We start from the raw sequence: 20,491 nt of genomic DNA on the forward strand, positions 1-20,491 counted from the left end.
CTTGAGATTTATTTAATGTTTAATCACGAAAATTAAACAATTAATTTTAGTAGTTAATAAATAAATGTCAATCAATTTATTGTTTTCATAATAAGCAACTTTAGATGAAGACTCATTATTCTATAAGAAAAGAAAATTTGTAAATTTGTTATGTTAAACGGTTGAGTAGGGGTCTAAAGACTTAATTCTGTGAAATTTGATGAAAATCGATGCTTAGAGCTCCAAAAATATTCATATGAAGAAATCGGTAAAAACAATTTATAAAATCAAAATTTTACACTGAATTATGTTCAAAATTTTCAAGACTACAATGAAATTGCAAAGAAGTCACATTTGATAGGTTTATGAGTCGGAAACAAAGGAAATATGGTAAAGATAACACAAATTTCTACCTTTCCAATCCAAAAATTGATATTTATCTCAGGAAAGTGAATGCAAATTGATGGGCTCCAACCAGTTTCATTGGCAGTGGACATCTACAGGCCCAAAAAAATAAAGAAAATTCCACCACCGAGCGCTTCGTGTGAACATCAAGTCCTTGGAATTTCAAAAGGTATAAGCCGAAGTAAGAATAGATTTTCACTATTTTCCAATTTTATACATTCAGCCTTTATGATAACGAGGGTATGTACATATATACACTTTTATACGACCAAAATGAGCCTCATCAGACAATTTGAAGTCGATTTAGCTATGTCCGCCTGTTTGTATGGCTGGAGCACGATAACTTAGTTCGAAAATGGCCCAATTCGGTCCACTCCTTCGGGTGCTTCACACACAAAAGTTCAACACTTTTGGCTAAAACGGAACGCACTACTTTGAACATCGTAATATTTCCACCAGACATAGATCGGGCTCGAATATGGACTATATCGAACCACTCCTTCAGGTACCTCCCATACAAATTTCAGAAAAGTGCAGTCTAAGAACTGCACTCGAATCTCTTTGATGTTTCTTGGACAAACTTTTGAACACTGCTCCCAATACAACGGTATAATTTCTTACTGACAACAGCTTCAAAAACTCCTACGGCCACGATATGTATTGGCAGGTGGGCAAGACAAGATTTGAACTAGATACTGAGATGTTCCAAACATTACATATGATCATATTTCTGAAAATCTTTCACAATGGTCCCAGATGGTACATACCGGACCACTCCTTCCGGTACCTACAGTTCGAAAATCTTTGCTAACATGTCGATATTACCGTCAAGGCAAATTGGCCCTTAGATCTTTCGAAGAAATTTTTTAACAACCACACCAAGTATCGCTTTATCTACTTGCCCAAGTACCCATGCTTTAGAACCACACCTTAGCGCGGGTAGTATCAGTGTTTTGTAGATTGATTTTTGGTTGGAGTGATATGCCTTCGTTTCTAAACTTCGTACTTAGTCTAAAGTAGCATCTGTTGCCCAATACTCTTCTCCATATTTCACAACTTATGATGAGGTCTGTAACTACCTCAAAATTGTAAATACAAACTTTCACAGTTGCTCCGAGTTCTATAGCCGCAATTCGCGTCGACACTATAAACTTAGCCTTATCGCCGTTTGCTGTCAGAGCCTATTTAGCAGATTCTCTTCAGGCTTTTTTAAAGATAACAGCTTTTAATTGATCCAGTTTCAACAGCAGCATGTTGAACAGATTATTTAAACGGCTGTCTTCTTGTCTTAATCGCTTTTTTAACTGAGGACTTGAAATAAGTTAAGTCATCTTACAAAGCCGAAAGAGCTGCGGGGGATTAGCAAATTCAGACATGGGGCTTCTTGTCCTATGAAAATTTAAAATAAAACTTTAATAAAGGAAATGAAAATTAACAAGTGAGCCAAGGCTATAGTCGGGTCGGGGCCGACTATGTGATACCCTACACCACTGCCCCTGTTCATAAGCTTTTGACTAATAAAATAAAAAATATTAAAATTGGGATAGCTTAGCGCCTTTGCTCTGAATGTCTACATTAACACAGGTAAATTTTTTTTTGAAACGCATTTAAGTGCATCGACAGTACAACCCAAATAAAAAAATGGAAAAGTGGGATGTATGCCAACCATCAATACGCTTCTTTCTGTGTTAGACCCCCATCAACCCACAAAATTTCGTGAGGATCCGATCAAAATTTCGTAGTGTGATTGCACAAAAATGGAAAAAGGGATGCATTACCGACTATTGCGATATCTCTGTTGTTTGACCACCTACGACAACCTACTTCACATCGTTGTAAAGGTGATATTTTCTACTTTTCTTACCAGGTTTTGCTTTCGATATACGTCCTACAGAAGGCAGATATTAACTTTAAAATAAAACGTTGGCCTTTTTTCCAAATATTTTTGTTTGTCACATTCCGACCCCTGAATAATATCCGACCATTATCAAAAATCAAAAGGTTTTTTCCTCTGTGGGACCCCCAATAACACCCAAAATTTCGTGGCGATCCAATTAAAATTGCGACCTGTAGCGTGATTTCCAAAAAAGTGGAAAAATGTGATGTATTACCGACTATTGCGATATCTCCGTTATTTGGATACCTACGTCAACCTGCTTTACATCATTGTAATGATGGGATTTTTTACTTTCATAGTCAGACTTTGTTTTTGGAAGATCCCCAAGCGAAGCTGTGATATTCGTCATTATTATTAAAATCGCAAAAATAAAAAGTTGGGTTCTATTACCGGCTATTGCGATATATTCGTTGTTTGATCACCTACGAAAACCTACTTTACATCATTAGAAAGGCGATATTTTCTACTTTCATGGCCAGGTTCTGCTTTTGGTATACCCCATATTGAAGCTTAGATATTCGCTTTGGAAAAAAACGCTGTCTTTTTCTCCAATAAGTTTTTTATTTGGTCACCTACGCCGACCTCGTTTACATCATTGTAAATATGGGATTTTCTACTTTCAGAGCCAGGCTTTGCTTTTGGAAAGTCCCCAACCAAAGCTGTGATATTCGTCATTAAAATTAAAATTGCAAAAATGAAAATTTGGGTTTTATTTGCGACTATTGTGATATCTTCGTTGTTTGATCACCTACGAGAACCTACTTTACATCATTAGAAAGGCGATATTTTCTACTTTTATTGTCAGGTTTTGCTTTTGGTATACCCCGTATAGAAGCTGAGATATTCGCTTTGGAAAAAAACGTTGTCTTTTTATCCACACAAGTTTTTTGCCCACTCCGACCCCTAAATATTATCCGACCATCACCAAAATCAATAGGCTTCTTCCCCTCCGGGACCCCCATCAACATCCAAAATTTCGTGACGATCCGATCAAAATTGCGACCTGTAGCGTGATTACAAGGTTTAGATGGACAGACGGACAGACGGACGGACTGACGGACGGACACACATAGCCAGATCGACTCGTCGAGACATTCATTTTGGTATATATAAGTATGGGTCTACGACCATTATTTCGATGCGTTACAAACTTTTTGGCTAAAACCAACTTATAATACCCTCCCCACATAGTGGTGTAGGGTATAAAAATGGTACAAAGAAAATATTTTTAATTTCACATTTTCATAGAACAAGCATCCACTCCATGGCTTGGAATTGCTTTTAATGAATATCATTGTCGAAAGCTACTTTATAATCGACAAAAATATGATGAATGTCGATAAGCATCTCTTAGCCATACTAATATGGTCCAATTATTTTACTGACCATAGGCATTAGTTCACACATTTGATAGGCAATAGGGAGCAGACTAATGCCTCTATAATATGAGCACACAGTCGTATGTCCTTTATTGTGGCACGGGACAGCGATTCCTTACATTCCAATTATCGGGAAGGCGTTTTACCTGCAAGGTGGTGCTAAGTAACTAATGAATACAATTTATCGACTGGTAAACCATCGGCTCCTGCGGCCTTATTATTATTCAGCTAGTTTATTGCTGTATTTACCTCATCCTGGCTGGGCGGTATACAATCTATATCATCTTCTAGGATTGAATCGGTGGTATCTTTGTCATCGTCGTCAGAAGTAGATGCCAAAAGTTTGAAAACTTCAGTTTCCATATGCTGAACACGCTGTCGGAATGTATACACCAAACCTGACTAAAGTTCTATCAACCATTTTCCCAAAGTTCGAGACGAATTAAAGAAAGCGAGTTCAACTGACGTAGTTCAGATGCTCCTTTCAGTGAATCGTTCAATTGAACAAAAGTTAACCGTTAGGATTCCACCTTGGTGCAATGGTTCTCATGTTCGTTTCCGAAAATTTCAGTTGGTTATCTTATCAAAATATACATTTTCTACTTTCATAAACTTGGAAATACATACCGGGCTGCACTCATCGATGTGAGAAAAGTCATCCTTGTCCTTTAATGGATTTTTGTGGGAACATAGTTTTCTCATCTCAAAATAAGTGTTTGTTTCTTATTGGTAAAAAGAGAACAAACTTCAACTGACTTAATTCAGTAGATTCATTCAGTGAATCGTTCAACTAAATAGTAGCGAATCATTCGAAAACCATACAACTCTACCGTACAACGAACATTTTTGTCAAATGTTTAATTTTACCATAAATTGGATACAGTTCTATTGGTGGTGGGCAATCTCGTTCATTGGGCAGATCTATATTTTTCAATCCCCAGCAAATTTCAAGACATGTTTTGGAGCATATCAAACGAAGACGTGAAAAAGGCACTTCAATCCCTAAATTTTAACCGCATTCGGACGCGATCTTACGATTGACATCCATTTCTCGCATTTTAACAGTATCCGTACGCAGTTCAATCGGAGTGGTGAAAAAGTCACTGCAATTCTTTACATTTTAACCGCATTCGGAAGCGATGCATCGATTGACATCCATTTCTCACATTTTAACAGCATTCGGATGCAGTTCAAACGGACTCGCAGTTGTTAGAGGTTCCTACAATCCCTAAAAGCAGCGACACCAATTCTTCCAAAACTTTGAGAAAATTTTTGCGGTAACTCACGAGAAAATTTCCTAATGGAGTGCTGATGGAGAACATGTCGAAATCTTAGTTGGAGATGGAAAGACAATATAAACAAGTAAAAAAGTATCAGTCGCCTTTGCAGACAGAATTGAAACGTTCATCTATTGACAATATCGAATCTAATACCGGCTACGATTATGTGGCCCATTTTGGACGTATGAACTTGCAGAACAAAAATATATATTTAGTTTGAAGTGTTGCGGAAGATCTATTTCAGGGAATGGACCGAAATAGTAAATTTTGGAAGTGGACCTTAGTTTAAGAGTCATTCCTTTCGATAGATATTGTGCCCACCGGACATTTCGGTTGGTCACCGTATACCTTAGAGCTTTTGGACCACTATGTCAGGAAGTATAGACTTGCACACAAAGAGTTGCATCGGCACAATTTTCCAAAGAATCTTAGAACAGATCCTAAACTGCACTTAAACAAAAATGTTGAACTTTTGCCGGGGAGAAGACCGATATGAACCATTTCTGAAATAAAACTGCAGTTAGACAAAATATTAGGAGATCCAAAGTTTGGATGGTAGGGGTTTTTTTACACATTTCGAGCTGTTTTCTCAAGAAGTATGGACTTGCCCCTCAAAAACATTTACCGTCGTAATTGAGACAGCGAGTGCAAGCTGCTTCAACAGAAATCAAATTGATTCGAGAGCAGGTCTTAAAGTGAATTTATCCAACATTTTGTGTGGGAGGTACCCGAAGCAGTGGACAAATATAGCCCATATTCAATCCTGATCTATACCTTGTAGATATATTAGGATGTGTAATGTATGGACCACATCGGCCACTCCCTTCAGGAGTTATCGTGCGCACATTTTTTCCGAACATTTGTGGGGGAGGTACCTGAAGGAGTGGACCGGTATGGATTATCTTCGAACTTAAACTAAGTTTGGACAAAATATTACGAAGATCAATTTGTGTAACGAAGCGGCAGATCCGTTCGAGAGTTATCTTGCGCTCCAACCACTACACACGGTGTCATAGGGCTTTTTTTGTAACTTTCAGGCTATTTTCTCAAGAAGTATGGACTTGCCCCTGATGAAACTTATACCGTTATATGAGGGGCAGTGAATACAAGTAGCTACAACAAAAATCAAAGCGATTCGTGAACAGGTCCTAAACTGAACTTTTCCGAAATTTTGTGTGGGAGGTACCTGAAGGAGTGGACCGATTGAGTCCATATTGGAACCTCATCTATGTCTAAGTCTGGTAGAAATTTCAAGATGTGCAAAGTATAGACCAAATCGGTTACTTCCCTCAAGAGTTATCGTGCGCACAAATTTTCCGAACATTTTCGAACTTTTGTGGGGGAGATACGGGAAGTAGTGGACCAATATAACCCATCTTCGGACTTAACCTAAGTTTGGACAAAATATTAGAATGCCAAATTTTGGGGTTAGGCATTATTTCAGCAGCTACTAGAGGCATGAGTGACACTTGAAGACAAATTCCTACTCAAAAAAATCTTTTAAAACAGCAAAAATCAAAGAAGCGAACAGTGTGGGTGTTGGATTTTATGTTGGAGAGGGAGCTTTTCATCGTCGCTTATTTGGAGTCCTAACAAAAAATAAATATTTCTCTGCCACTGGCCCCACAAGTTAACTGTCAATAGTTGTTTTGTTTTTTTTTTTTTTGGGATCGACACAGAACAGATTTTTCTTAAAACAAAAAAAAAAATCACATGGGTTATTAATTAGCAACAATTTCCAACAAAAAAAAATAACTTCCTAAATTCGTCGATGTTTTTAATTTTTCTATAAAAAAAATTTTTGTTTTTTAATTTCTAACGATTTTTGTGGTTAATTAAAATTACACCGAACATATTTTTTATGGACTATGGGAAAAACTTTTACCGAAATAGTTCAGTGAACAGTTACATTAAATTCGTTCATTCGTGAACTTGCTTAGTTCAATATTTTGTTACTATTTGTTGTTGTTTATTTCTGCAAAAGATAAATTTTGTCATAAAATTTCGCGAATGTTACAGTGCACACTTGATTTTGTGTTTCTAACCCTTTTCTTCTTATCACCTTGACTTATGCATTTCTGTCGCTCATTCCAGTGAATCATTTAATTGAACCATTTCGCCCGTAACCTACACAACACTATTTTATTATTACGGACTTTTCTGGAAATATTAAAATTGACTATAAAATTTTACAACCCTATCTGCTCCTAACCGATATGATTTTAACGATTTATTAAAGTTTTTCTCCAAAAACGAAACCTCACATAATTTATGATAGATATTTGTCAATGTTGTGGCCATAAAAAATTGGAAGCTTAACATAACGAAATGATTTATTTTTATTCGGCCATTAAAATTCTTTAGGGGATTACATCAATATAATCAGAAAAAAAAACATACCTACATGTGTTTCTATATTTTGTAAACAAATTATGATTTGACATAATAAGCATATTTATGATTGGTCATAGCATCAACGTTTCCAAACTCCCACAACTGAGCAAATTTATTGGAAAATATGCCAGATGTTTGGTTTAACAAATTTGTCAAAAATCAATAAATATTAAATTACAAAAAATTTGGCCAGATGATGACTATTTTATTGTGATAATAAAACTTTAAAATTATTATAACTTTGGCTTTAAAAATAAGTTTAACTTGTTTTTCATCAAAATATTTATTGTTATCATTAGGTTGATACTTTTTCGTCCAAAGTTAATCTCCAATTATTTACTCAAAGAAAAAAACTAAAAAATGCAAATATGTTTGTTGAAATTCTGATAATATGCAAATTGTTTAGGTAAATATTTTGTGATATGGTTTAATGTTATTAGCTAGTTAACAAATTGCTAAAGCCATGTTTACATATTGAGCCAAAAAGTTAAAAAAATAAATAAATAAACTGTGGAACACGTTCAGGTGGGTTTTACTGTAACCAAAACGGAGTGAGTGGTTTTGCCATTAACAACCAAATCGAATTTTAATGTGAAATATAAATCTTTAAATCGTTTTGGGGATTAATTTTTAATTGCTTTCATTCAACTTGTTAAAATGTAAATGTCATCCATAAAACTAATTATGACATAGGCTATTTTATAGAGTAACTTAATTAGTTGTACACATATGTATGTCGTTAATGACAATTGCTGTGGAATTGTCAACAATTTCTGGGTGAGTTTTTTTTTTCAATTCATGGACAATAATTTTTAATTTAATTTTCTCTCATATTTATTCGCATTGAAACTATTTATTTTTTATTTATTTAATGATTTTTTTGTCAAAATTAAAAATTCCATCAATGAACTCATCTCATTATTCACAAAATATGTTTTTAATTTGTTTTTTTTTTTTTTTTTATTTCAATCCTAATTCTTTTATTTATTTAATTGTTTCTTTTCATTCCATTCCAGTTTGCAATTGCAACAATCATGCCCGCCAATGTCGCTTCAATATGGAACTTTTCAAATTGTCCGGACGTGTGTCGGGTGGTGTGTGCACAAATTGTCGTCACTCGACAACGGGTCGCCACTGTCATTATTGCAAAGAGGGTTTCTATCGCGATCCCAGCAAGCCATTGACTCATCGAAGAGTGTGTAAAGGTGAGTAAACAAAAAATGCCATCATTATTTTTATATTAAGAAAAAAAAATAGAAACAAAAATACCCAAACAATGACAAAATACCCAAATTAATTGCCAAACTAATTAAGAATAATTACAAATTAAAATAATGATATTTCAAATAAACAAAAAACCCAATACTGAAACTATTGCTGGTCATCTTTAGAGAGATTGGTGTTGCCGCTGTTGTTGTTGTTGACTTGATGAGATAATAAATAAACATTTTTCCACATCAATACTTGAAATATTGGAAAAAATAACCAAAAAAAAACAACAAATTAATTTACAAAACAAAAACACAACAATTTATCAACGAATGAGGTTAAGCATTTATTTCAGCAGCTACTTGAGCCTGCAGCTATGAGGCATGGGTGGCACTTGAAGACAAATTCCTACTCTAAAAATTTGATTAAAACAACAAAAGTTCAATGAAAAGAACAATTTGGTTGTTATTTTGTTTTATGTTGGAAGAGGGAGCTTTTCGTCGTCTGTTATTTAGAGTCCTAACAAAAAATAAAAATAAATATTTTTGTTGCCACTGACCCCACAAGTTAACTGTCAATAGTTGTTTTGTTTTTCTTTTTCTTTCTAGGATTGATATAGAACAGATTTTAGACCAAAAGAAATAAATCAAATGGGTCATTAATTAGCAACAATTTACAAAAGAAAGTCTTGGAATAGTTTTCTTAACTTATGGGGAATTATTTTCAAATTTTTGGTATTTCGTTTTTAAATTTCAGGGATATTTTTTAAAAATTTTATTGAAATCCCAAATTTAAAAATTAGCCATTTCCATCTATAATAAAACACATTGTTATATTTCCACGATATTTTCTTTGTTCCACGTAAATGCTTGAATTTCTAGAAGAAATGTGTTTTATTTATTTTTTTTTTTTTTCTTTTCAAAAGCAACAACTTTGCCAAAATTAATGTGTAAACATTTATAAACAATAAACATCAATAATTTGTGTTAAAAATAACACATTCTCACACACCTCAATTTAGCTTGTAAAGACGTTATTAAAATGTGGCAGAAATAAGGAGGTTGGGAAGGGAATGTTTTGGGAAATTAAGATTTCTAATAAGTACCGCAGTACGTAACTCAGAAATAAGAACTAGGAAAGGATTTAATTTCCTCTCTATTTGTTGGTTTATTTTTTCAATTTGTTGACACCATCGAAGCCTTGGCCTTCCTGTTTAGCGGCATGGCCTATCCAACGCCATCGTTGTATGTCGATTAGGTTATGACATTTTTACAACCTCTTATCCCTGTGTGATATTTTGATGAGTTTTTACCTAAGATTACACAAAATCTTAATTATAAAGTGATTCGATAAAAAAGCTTCCGCACAAAAGTCTATTAAATTTGTTATTATTTGGAACTATTGCGGAACCTTTTTTATAAAAAAAATGAATGCATATTATTTTAGTCATTAATAAGCAAAAGTTCATTCATTCTCACTACAGGAAATCATTTTTGAGAAAAAATGTCAAAAAGTCTTATCCCTAATGTCGACACATTTAACTATAATGATGTCGTTGTATAGCTGATGCAACTCGTGGTTCATACGACGTAGATATTCACCTCAACGCATATTGGCCTGTTACTCTTTCGAAGAATTTTCCCTCAAACACACCAAGCACTGCCATATCTGCTTGCGCAAGTAGCCAGGCGTCGGAACCATACGTTAGCACGGGTAGTATCTGCTTACTTAAGACAGAGTACCATCTTTTTACCAATACGCTTCTTCTTCCTATTCCACAACTAATGTTGTTTGTTGTGTCCCGAGCTAGTTGTAGTCTTTAACTATCTCAAAATCATAGGAACCAACTTCCACAGTTGATCCAAGTTCTATGGACATATTACGCGTCAATACCATAAACTTGGTTTTGTCCTTATTTATTGTCAAACCCACATTAAAAGATTCTCATTCAACCTTCTTAAAAGTAGCATTTACTTCTTTTACTGATCGATCCATGATGCCAATATCATCACCTTTGAATGTAAGGGGACTGTCGAACGCCACTCTACCTTAGACAAAACTATGATAAGTGTCGATCTACCTCTCTTGGGTCTTACCCAGGATTTGCCGCAGGGTAAATATCTGGTCAACGTTGGATTGCATTGGAATGGCCCACTTACATCTATCATTGACCATAAGGTTTAGTCGATCACACAATATCCCTGACACTATCTTATAAGCAATAATGAGCAGACTTATGCCCCTTTAGTTGGGGCGCACAGTCTTATCTCCTTTCTTGTAGTCTGGACACGGGATGTTCAGGTTCCAACCGTCCGGTACGTGGTTTTCCTCCCAAATGGTGCTAACTAGATTATGTATACACCTTAACAGTGGCTTCCGGTTTGAACAGCTCGGCCGGTAACCCATCGGCCCCTGTTACCTTATTATTCTTTTGCCGGTTCATTGCTGCCTTTACCTATGGTGACCAACAGTACTCTATTATAGAGTACAGTTTCCTATTTCAGATATCTGTGCTCTATTTTTTAATTCCACTCTTTGTCCTCTTTTTTTATTGGACGTACTCTATATCCTCTATTTTTGGTTTGTTTTACAAATACATATCAATACCAATGAAATGATGAAATCCGAGGCAGAAACAGGTGTTCTTGTATCGTTAGAAGACCTCCAAAAGTCTTTTGTTGACATCAAAAGATTTTCTGTTATCCATAAGACCTCCAGAGGTTCTCAGTTGTCTTTAGAAGACCTCCAAAGGTCTTATGTTGTCTATAGAAGACCCCAAAAAGTGTTCTGATGTCTTTAGACCGTCAAACGTCTTCTGTTGGCTTTAGAAGACCTCCAAAGGTCTTCTAGTGGCTTTAGAAGACCTCAAAAAGTCATCCGTTGCCTTTAGAAGACCTCCAAAAGTCTTCTGTTGTCTTTAGAAGATCTCAAAAGATATTCTGTTGTCTTTAGAAGACCTCAAGGGATCTTCTGTTGTCTATAAAATACCTCGAAATGTCTTCTGCTGTCTAAAGAAGAAATCCAAAGGTCTTCAGTTGTCTTCAGAAGACATCCAAAGGTCTTGTGTTGTCTTTAGAAGACATCCAAAGGTCTTTTGTTGGCTTTAGAAGACCTCCAAAGGTCTTCCGTTGCCTTTAGAAGACCCTAAAGCTATTCTATTGTCTTTAGAAGACCCCCAGACATCTTCTGTTGTCTATAAAAGGCCTTTAGAAGACCTCCAATGGTCTTCTGTGTCTTTAGAAGACGTCAATAGATCTTCTGTTGTCTTTAGAAGACCTCAGTTGGTCTTCTGTTGTCTTTAGAAGACTTCAAGAGATCTTCTGTTGGCCATAAAAGACCTAGAAAAGTCTTCTGTTGTCTATAGAAGACATCCAAAGGTCTTCGGTTGTCTTTAGAAGACATCCAAAGGTTTGCTGTTGACTTTAGACGACCCCAAAGGTTTTTTGTTGTCTTTAAAGGCCCCACAGATCTTCCGTTGGCTTTAGAAGACCTCCAAAGGTCTTCAGATGCTTTTAGAAGACTTCCAAAGGTCTTCTGTTGGCTTTAGAAGACTTCCAAAGGTCTTCAGTTTCCTTTATAGGATATCCAAAGTGTTTTTAGAAGAGGGTTTTCTGTTTTTTGTTGGCCTATAACTTTTTATATGTACTCTATTCTCATTCAAACATATTGGTCACCGTATCTGTACCTTATCTTGGTCGGCGGGGTACATAAAAGACTAGTCCGTGTTTCTTTCGTATAACCATTTGAATATTAAAACATAATTAATTCTATAAAGTTTCTATTATCCCAACGAATTTTATCAATGCACATTTTCTGGCTTAAGTTCAGAAAGCAAACTCTAGCTTTCTTAAAATACCGATATTTATAATCATTTACATATTCCGCCCATTTTAGTTTCTTGCTTAAAATCATTTAAATATTCCGCCCAGAAGTATACTCATCGATATTTTGTTTTTAAAAATTTCGTCATTCATACCCAAACGCCATCTGTACTTCAAATTAAAAAGTATTATTGATCAATTACAATTACAATACCTTTTTGCACTTTTCGTAACCTTCGAGGACTGATTTAGTAATGAAACATCCTTAGAAAAGCAACGTCCGTTAGAAGTATTTTTACAATATTTAAGTTTTTCAACTCATTGCTTAATAATCTAACGCCATCTGTGCTTCAAATTAACAATAATTAGTATTAAGCAATGGTTTAATTGTCGTATAGATGACGTTGGAGTACAAATTGAAGACAAAACAAAACTACTACATCTCACAATATATCTCTCCCCGATATAATAATTTTCTGTGGAAACTGCCAAGTTTTTAGGTGGCATTTCCCCTTCGAATGCTTCTGAGGTAAACGTTTATGAATCTTCTCCTAAAATTGTTATTCTTCTGCTAATATTCCCCAACTTCCCATATCTACCCACCATTTATTTCCATCAAACACACTTACGAACAGTTGTATTCCCTGAAAAGTTCATTATTATTATTTCTTTCGGTTTGTTATTCTCTTTTGTTTACATCTCACGTAAAAATTATTATTGTTTATTTTCCACGTTTGGGCCGTTTATTAATTATTATTTTCCAGCATAGTTTCAATTCTTGTGAATATATGTTTTCTTTGCGATTTATAAGAAAATAAACAAAAAAACACGAGAGAAATTAATAATTTTTTCTGTTTTTCGAAGGAAAATGTAATTAAATTTCTTGCAAACTGAGCGAAAATAGTGCAACGAAAACGTGTCTATATTTTTAGCAGTGATAAATAATAAATATTAGCCAAGAAGTTAGTTTTGTGAGCAAAATATTTATAAATAATTTACTTAAAATTTAAATAAATTACATTACAAATTATGTTCATTGGGAAACAGATTTTTAAGAAAAAAATTGGAAAGAAGAAAGATGTGGTAGGTGTGACTGATAGAGGAGATTTATCATTTAAAAAAATATATAAATTTAAGATTTTAGATGGGTGTGCAGAGGTTTGAAGCTTTAGAGCAGGGACGCGCTTCTTTGTATATTGAGGGCGCCCACTGAGTTGTTTTTGCATTTGCTTCTCTCTCTCACGGACAGTGTACATGTACATAAACAAACGATGAATATCATGTGGTTGTTGGCTTTATTATTGATGGAAATACTATGGGCGACACTGCTTTAGAGGTTAAAATGTTCTTTGACATTGGTTTTTTTATTATGATAAAGAACGCCATCTATATTTCAATATTGATATTAGTATAGAAGTATGTATATTAGAAGGCCTATAGGGATTTGTAGTTGTGTTATAAAATACAGTTCCAAAATTTTTAAATTTTCTACAACTTCGTAGACTTTAAATGTTGCATTTCAATATTTTCAAGAATCCATGAATCTGCGTTATTCAGATCAGATATTCAGATCAAGAGACTGCTACAGAAACCCTGTTTTAGAACATTCGTCGCAGAAAGATGCAAAATTGGCAGAAGTATGCTTGATATCATAGTCGTCATATAACCCCATCTATATGTCAACATTCGTGGTGTTATTAATCGAATAAATTGAAATACAAAATATAAAGAGTATACTTCAAGGCGGAATATATAAACTATTAATATTGAAATTTTAAATACAATTCCATTATCAAAACAAAAGCTTCGATTTCAATTTCTTATTATTTCAAAACTCTTGAGAATTTATGCAACAATTACAAAATAACCAAACAACACCAGCATGTGCAAAATTACTTGAAAAATGAATTTCATTTCATGCTGTTGTTCATTACAATTTATTGTTGTTGTGGTTGTTTTTATTTGTGTTTAGCAACAACACCACGAATAGAGAATTCCCTTACCACATGTAAGAGTTTTTACACTTCGGCCAACATTTGGGGCTAAATATTTTTTTTTTGTTTACATTAGTTGTATCTTTTTTTCAAGACAAATGTTACAACATCTGCAACACCAACTTCAAGCCACTATATTGCCACAGTTGTTTGTTGTTGCATTTTTTGTTATTCTTCATTCGAACATCGAAAATGTTTTATTTTCTTGGCTAATGATGTACAAAGTATTCGATCAATTCGCTGGTGTTTTTGTTTCTCTATTTGTCTTTATTTATTTTTTTTTTTTTTGTGTATTTTGGGGAATCAGTGTCAGTGGCAACAAGAGCAACACCACCATGTAGACCAAAAACACTAACTGCCGCCGCCACAGCCGCCACCACCAACAACATGAATATGTTAATTAATTGAGGGTGTTGTTAATGTCAAGACAAAGGCACGATCTGATTTGTTTCTCGGGTTACATGTTTTGAGTAAAAAATGACTGGTTCTTAATTTGCATAGACCAATCAAGTATGACATGATTTTTTGGAAGGGGCACCATTAGCTTTTACTAGGTTAACAGGTGTTAATGTTGAACTTTGATGTTAATACAAAGAATGAGAAGGCCTTGAGGCCATGGAAACAAATATGGAAATTTTTTGATGTAAATAAATATGAAATTTAAACTTAATGGGGAAGAATCTTCGACTTCGTGACTGTGGATAAGGTTCATTTTTTGTCATTTCTTGGACTCCATCTATGTGTCAATATTTTTGATCAAATGAACTTAAATAGGCCATTATATAAACATACTTCAAGGCGGAATATAAAAACTATAAATACCTGATTTGTAATTAGAGTGAAACTTAATATTTTAAGACTAAAATTGGGTGAAGTAGTGGCTGGAACGGTGAATAAAGAAACAGTTCTCTTCTTTAACGTGTCATTAATATTGGATTTATCTTTCTCCAATCCGTAATACACCCTGATCCCGCCCTAGCATAATTATGATGCTCAAAGCGGAAGACCTAGTTCGATTGGAACCCACCTTCAACCCGCAGGATAATAATAAAATAATAATGAGGAAACAAATAAGAAGAAACATAAGCGTTTAAAACCACGTCTTGATCTGCGAATATGGATATAGAATTCGCCTAAGTAATTGACATACCAAATACATTATAACTATCGCCTGATCAAGCAATCATAAACCTGACTTGATCATGTTATCATAGGCGGAACCAAAAAAGGTAAATGTGAGACCTCTAGGTATCAGAATGAAGTCCGAAAAGTGTACCAGAAGTCCGAGAAGCGTACCAGAGATAAAATCACTTGGATTGTTTAGATAGTGAGGTATTGGTGGAAATGAAGATCCCAAAGAACGCAGTGAATTAGTGTGTAATACCTAGCCATAGTGGGAAAAGTACAAAAAATAAAGAGGTATAAATCTACTACCTACAAAACAACAAAACATTGTTCCACAACATCCCATACGGATCAAGGGAGACTTCTCTCATATCAATGAGTGCACCCCGATTCATATTTAGCTCAATGATATAGGACCTACTGTTTATCGCCGAGTCCGAACGGCGTGTCCTAAGACACCATTTATAGAGAAGTTTTTCAAGGCTGTAATACTCAGGAAATGTCGCCAACATTACTGAGGGGTATTTTGCCACCGTGTTGCCTGGCCAGGGAATCGAACCACCGACCTTCTGCGTGCAAGGCGGGCGTGCATACCATTGCACCACGGTGGCACCCACTCTACTACATACCTCTCACAAATTGTTTAGGCAATATAAGGCTGAGACATTAACCAAAAAATATCTTTTAATATTGCCCTTTACCCTATAATGTCATCTATACGTCAGCATAAACACAATTATCTGGGATAGTGAAATCGCTAAGCATACTTTTGTTCGGAATATATAAATTATAAATACCGTCCAAGAGAGATTTAACAAAATACTTAAACTAATGGTTCTGGTGCAGAAACGTTTTCCGGCAAACATGATGTTGATTTTGTGCTGAGGATTCGGAAGGTATCAAATATTGGCGGCAATGAGGATATCCAAGAACTTATTCGATGAGTGAGTACCACCTAACTAGAATGGGGCCTGCATACCAAAGACGTTATGTTGAAATTAAAGTGGTATACGTTTACTACCCATTTCTTATAAAGTGCTTTAGCTGGGACAGATAAATTGTTAAACATACTTCCTGGCGGAATAAATAAATTATAAATACCGACAAACAAAATTTTAACAAAATATTCATACTTGAAGACAATTTTGGAATAAAATATTTGTAAATAACAACGCTCGTGAGGGACACAGATTCCATTATTATGGATATGTTCAGGTAGTTTTCAATAAAAAATGTACCTATTGTACACGTCTTATCAGTTTGGCTGCCACTCTAAAAGAGCAACCCTGAGCCCCGTTATCCGGATCATTCATCTTCCATAATCGCATGTTGCATGCTTCTATCACTTCATCATAAGGAATCTGAGTGATTTGACAATTCTCTATGTCACCGACGACGAATCTGTCGTTCGGTAATACTTTACGCACGGTATAAGGCCCTTTAAATTTCGGAATCAATTTCTTATTAACTCCTACTGTGGTGTCCACATTTATGATTACCACGAAATCGCCTACCTTGAACGAATTCACCGTATGTCCCTTTTCGGACCTCTGGTCATTATATTTTTGCGCCCTCGCAATAGCAGCTGCTGCTTTATCTCTAATCTCTTTGATAGCCCTTGCATTTTTGGATCTTAATTTTAAATCTATACATGGCTAACCGGTCTAATATTCTTCCTACTAATTGGATATGCTCATCCAATGTCTTTGAAGCTATTACGATGTCATCCATTGGTCCATTGATTATTGGGAGGGGTAATTGTCTTGCACTATAATTTTATTCAGGGCTCTATAGACCACACACATCCTTACCTCACCACTTTTCTTCTTGGTTAGTACTATGGGCGAAGCGTAAGGAGAGTTGGTCGTATGATTCCCTTTTCTAGCAAGTCCGTTATAATTTTCCCTACCTCCTGCTTTTCCGCGAAGGACAGTCTTCTAGGCGAACAATAGGTCGCATTTCCTGTGGTCACTAAGATTGATGCCTTAAAATCTGACGTTTTTGGTTCATCTTCAAGTTTATTAAAATAATTTTCTCGGATTAGCTTACGCATCTTATATCTTTCGCTTGCATTTAGTTTCGGGTTAATATCCCAGTTTTCTTCAGTGTCCTCAGTTTCAATGCTATCTACCGTTTGCGACTGATTATTTCCTTGTTCCTCTTTTATTTCTTCTATTATGCATGTACTCTTCCCATACACAATTTCCTTGTCTATTGTTTTCATTTCATTACTGATTATTTCCCCAGGACCAGTCTTTCCATTTTCTTTTACTTTCTTACCATGTTCTACGGTCCCTAGAGGGTTAAGCCCCTCCTCCTGTAGGCCGTCTGTCCCTGTTACCTCCCCTTTATTATTTCCAGAAAGAACACTATCTTCATCCACTATTTTCAATATTTCTACTACACTATTTTCAATATCTGTCGACCACACCCACTCAAGCTCAAGCTTCGATTTATAATGCCATCTATACGTCAGCATTGAAATATTTGTATCTGATAGTTACATTGCTGAGCATACTTTCAGGCGAAATAAATAAATGATAATCGACTGTAAATATTTAGTAAAATATTTTAACTTGATTTAAGATCGAAAGAAAGAAAAAAGACAGGTTTTGAAAATAAGGTGTTAAAAAATAAATTTAAAATTTTTAATTTTTTAAATTTATTCGTAAAAGAGGGACCGAAATTCCGGAAACACTGTTAAAGCAATGTGGTCAGTTTCGGCAAGTTTTCTTTAAAACTGCGATATAGGAGCTTGATAGTAATTCGAACGAATTTGAATTCGAATCGTTTTAGAGAAACTGGACCTTATTTTCAAACTCTGTCGCCAATATTTAACGTATAATGCCATATGTACGTCTATATTGAACTAGTTGAACTAGTTAAATTTCTGAGCATACTTCCAGGTGGAATAAATAAATTTTAATAACCGACTACAAATATTTATTAAAATACTTTAACTTGATCTAAGCTAAATTCAAAAAAATTATATTTATTAAATTTATTCGTAAAAAAATCTCAAGAGGCTTACAAATTTCCTAAAATTGGGGAAATTCTTCTACTTTTCTATAAAAATTTAAAATATTTTAAAGCTCGACAATACACCCGCAAACCATTAACCTATTTATATATAGTTGCGCATTTTGCCGGGCTAACCTTCTTTATGAGGATTTATTTGACGTGTACGCAATCGTTTTGACATTAGATATAAACGTACTATAAGTCCAAATATTTCCATTCTTAAAATGTTATCAGAGATATTTTTCCCTTGGGACATTCAAATTTGAATTGAGAAGTATTACAGCCATATTATGTAATATTCCAACCATATTTTGTCTATAAGCAAAATTGGTGACGACCCAACAAAAATTTGGAATTCTAATGTTTTGTAGATCCCATCAAGCAAAACGTTTGACATATTTTTACGACCTTTCATGACTTATTTACCATTTCAATCATATATCCATTACCAATAGGAACCTGTTTAGTGTTTTATGTTATTATGCTATTATCTTTCATTGATCTCAAACAGATATGAATGACAATGAGATGTTTGCCAACACAGCAAACCAATCACACCGACATCGTAACGAAGTCGGAACAAAATTCGGACGCTAAGTCTGATATCGGCTCCGAAATCGTAATGATATCTTAACGAAAGTTGTATGGAGTGGTTGACATAATTTCGGAACGAAATGTCGGATCGAAATCGGATCGATTTCGGTCAGAATTCGAAACGAAATCGGAAGAAAATCCCTGGGAAATTCGGAATGCGAATTTCTTCTGCCGAATTTTCGTACAGATTTCTGAACGAATTTGGAGTAATGTGGTATGATAATCTAAGGTATCTACCGAATCGAAAGAAATATCGAAGAAAAAATGTTTCTCTGACGCCTCTTTTTTATTGATCAATTTCTCTTTGTTATGTTTTTAATGGAAGATTGTAATTTCAAACGTATCTAATGATTTTCATTGTTCTTATCATTTTGTAGTTATAGTAGAACAATACAAACTTTGTGTACGAATATGCACAGCACTATCTTGAATTATTATGTGTTGTATTTATATTTAAAATATTTAAAAATTGTATATGCGAATTTTATAACCAACCATTTTTTTCGACAACAAACTAAAATGTTACTTGTTAGAAATATACAAAATGTGGTTGTTGTGCGATGGGAAATTTGTTTCCGACATATCGATTTGAATTCGTACCGAAATCGCAAGAAAAATATTAGCATATTCGATGGGAAATTTACTTCCGACATTCTCTCCGAAATCGGAACGAAACTGTAAGAATTCACCTACGAAAAATCGTATAGAAAACGGAACGAAATCTGTACGATTTTGCTTCCGAAATTGTTCCGATGTGTCGTAGATCTGACATTTGGTTTGCTGGGAAGTTTCACATATAATCACATTGTTTAAGTTTGAAAGTTAGCAATGTTTACATTTCGTTATCATTCTCTTTCTTTCTTTGTCTTCCCCTTGTTTTTGCGTAGTTTAAAGGTGTAAATATTTGTTTGTCCGATACGATTATGTTTACCAGTCTTAAATGATGTATATGCTCAGATCTTTTATTTATTCCTCATCGTTAAAATCCGCCTTTGATATTGTTGTGATTTATATGGGTGCCTGTTATTTAATTAGCATCTAATTAAGTTCGTTTTCGTCTCCACCTTCGTAATGTTTACACACGTTTATTTTTTAATTTTTTTCAACACATTGCTAATTTTTATTGGCAATTTAAAGATCTTTTGTCGGCTGAGTTACTTTTTACATTTTTTTTTTTTGATGATTATTGGCAAATTCTTTGAAATGTGTTCGGTGTTATGGGGCTTTTAGAAACAGTTTCTTTCGTTTGTTTGATTGCTTTTGTAAATAAATGTAAACTTAGTAAAAAAATGCAGATAAGAGGATTTTGAAATTGGTTTGTAAATCTTTGCTGACAGATGAGTCAATGTTATTTAACAAAGATTTACAAAAATGTTTTTGTAGAAGAGAAAAG

At 34.5% G+C, this 20,491-nt stretch overlaps 1 protein-coding gene across 3 annotated transcripts in view; it reads left to right on the forward strand.

Moving 5' to 3' along the window:
- NetA (Netrin-A) overlaps positions 1 to 20,491 on the forward strand; it is a 313,182-nt gene that overhangs the window by 229,825 nt on the left and 62,866 nt on the right. For all 3 annotated transcript variants that reach the window (XM_073974386.1, XM_073974385.1, XM_073974387.1), the window contains exon 3: positions 8,351 to 8,539. In XM_073974386.1, coding sequence (XP_073830487.1) covers positions 8,351 to 8,539 — 189 coding nt within the window. The remainder of the gene's footprint in view (positions 1 to 8,350; positions 8,540 to 20,491) is intronic.

Source organism: Musca autumnalis, unplaced genomic scaffold (genome assembly GCF_047663935.1).
Source record: "Musca autumnalis isolate F117 unplaced genomic scaffold, ASM4766393v1 scaffold_3, whole genome shotgun sequence".
Classification (NCBI taxonomy): Eukaryota; Metazoa; Arthropoda; class Insecta; order Diptera; family Muscidae; genus Musca; species Musca autumnalis.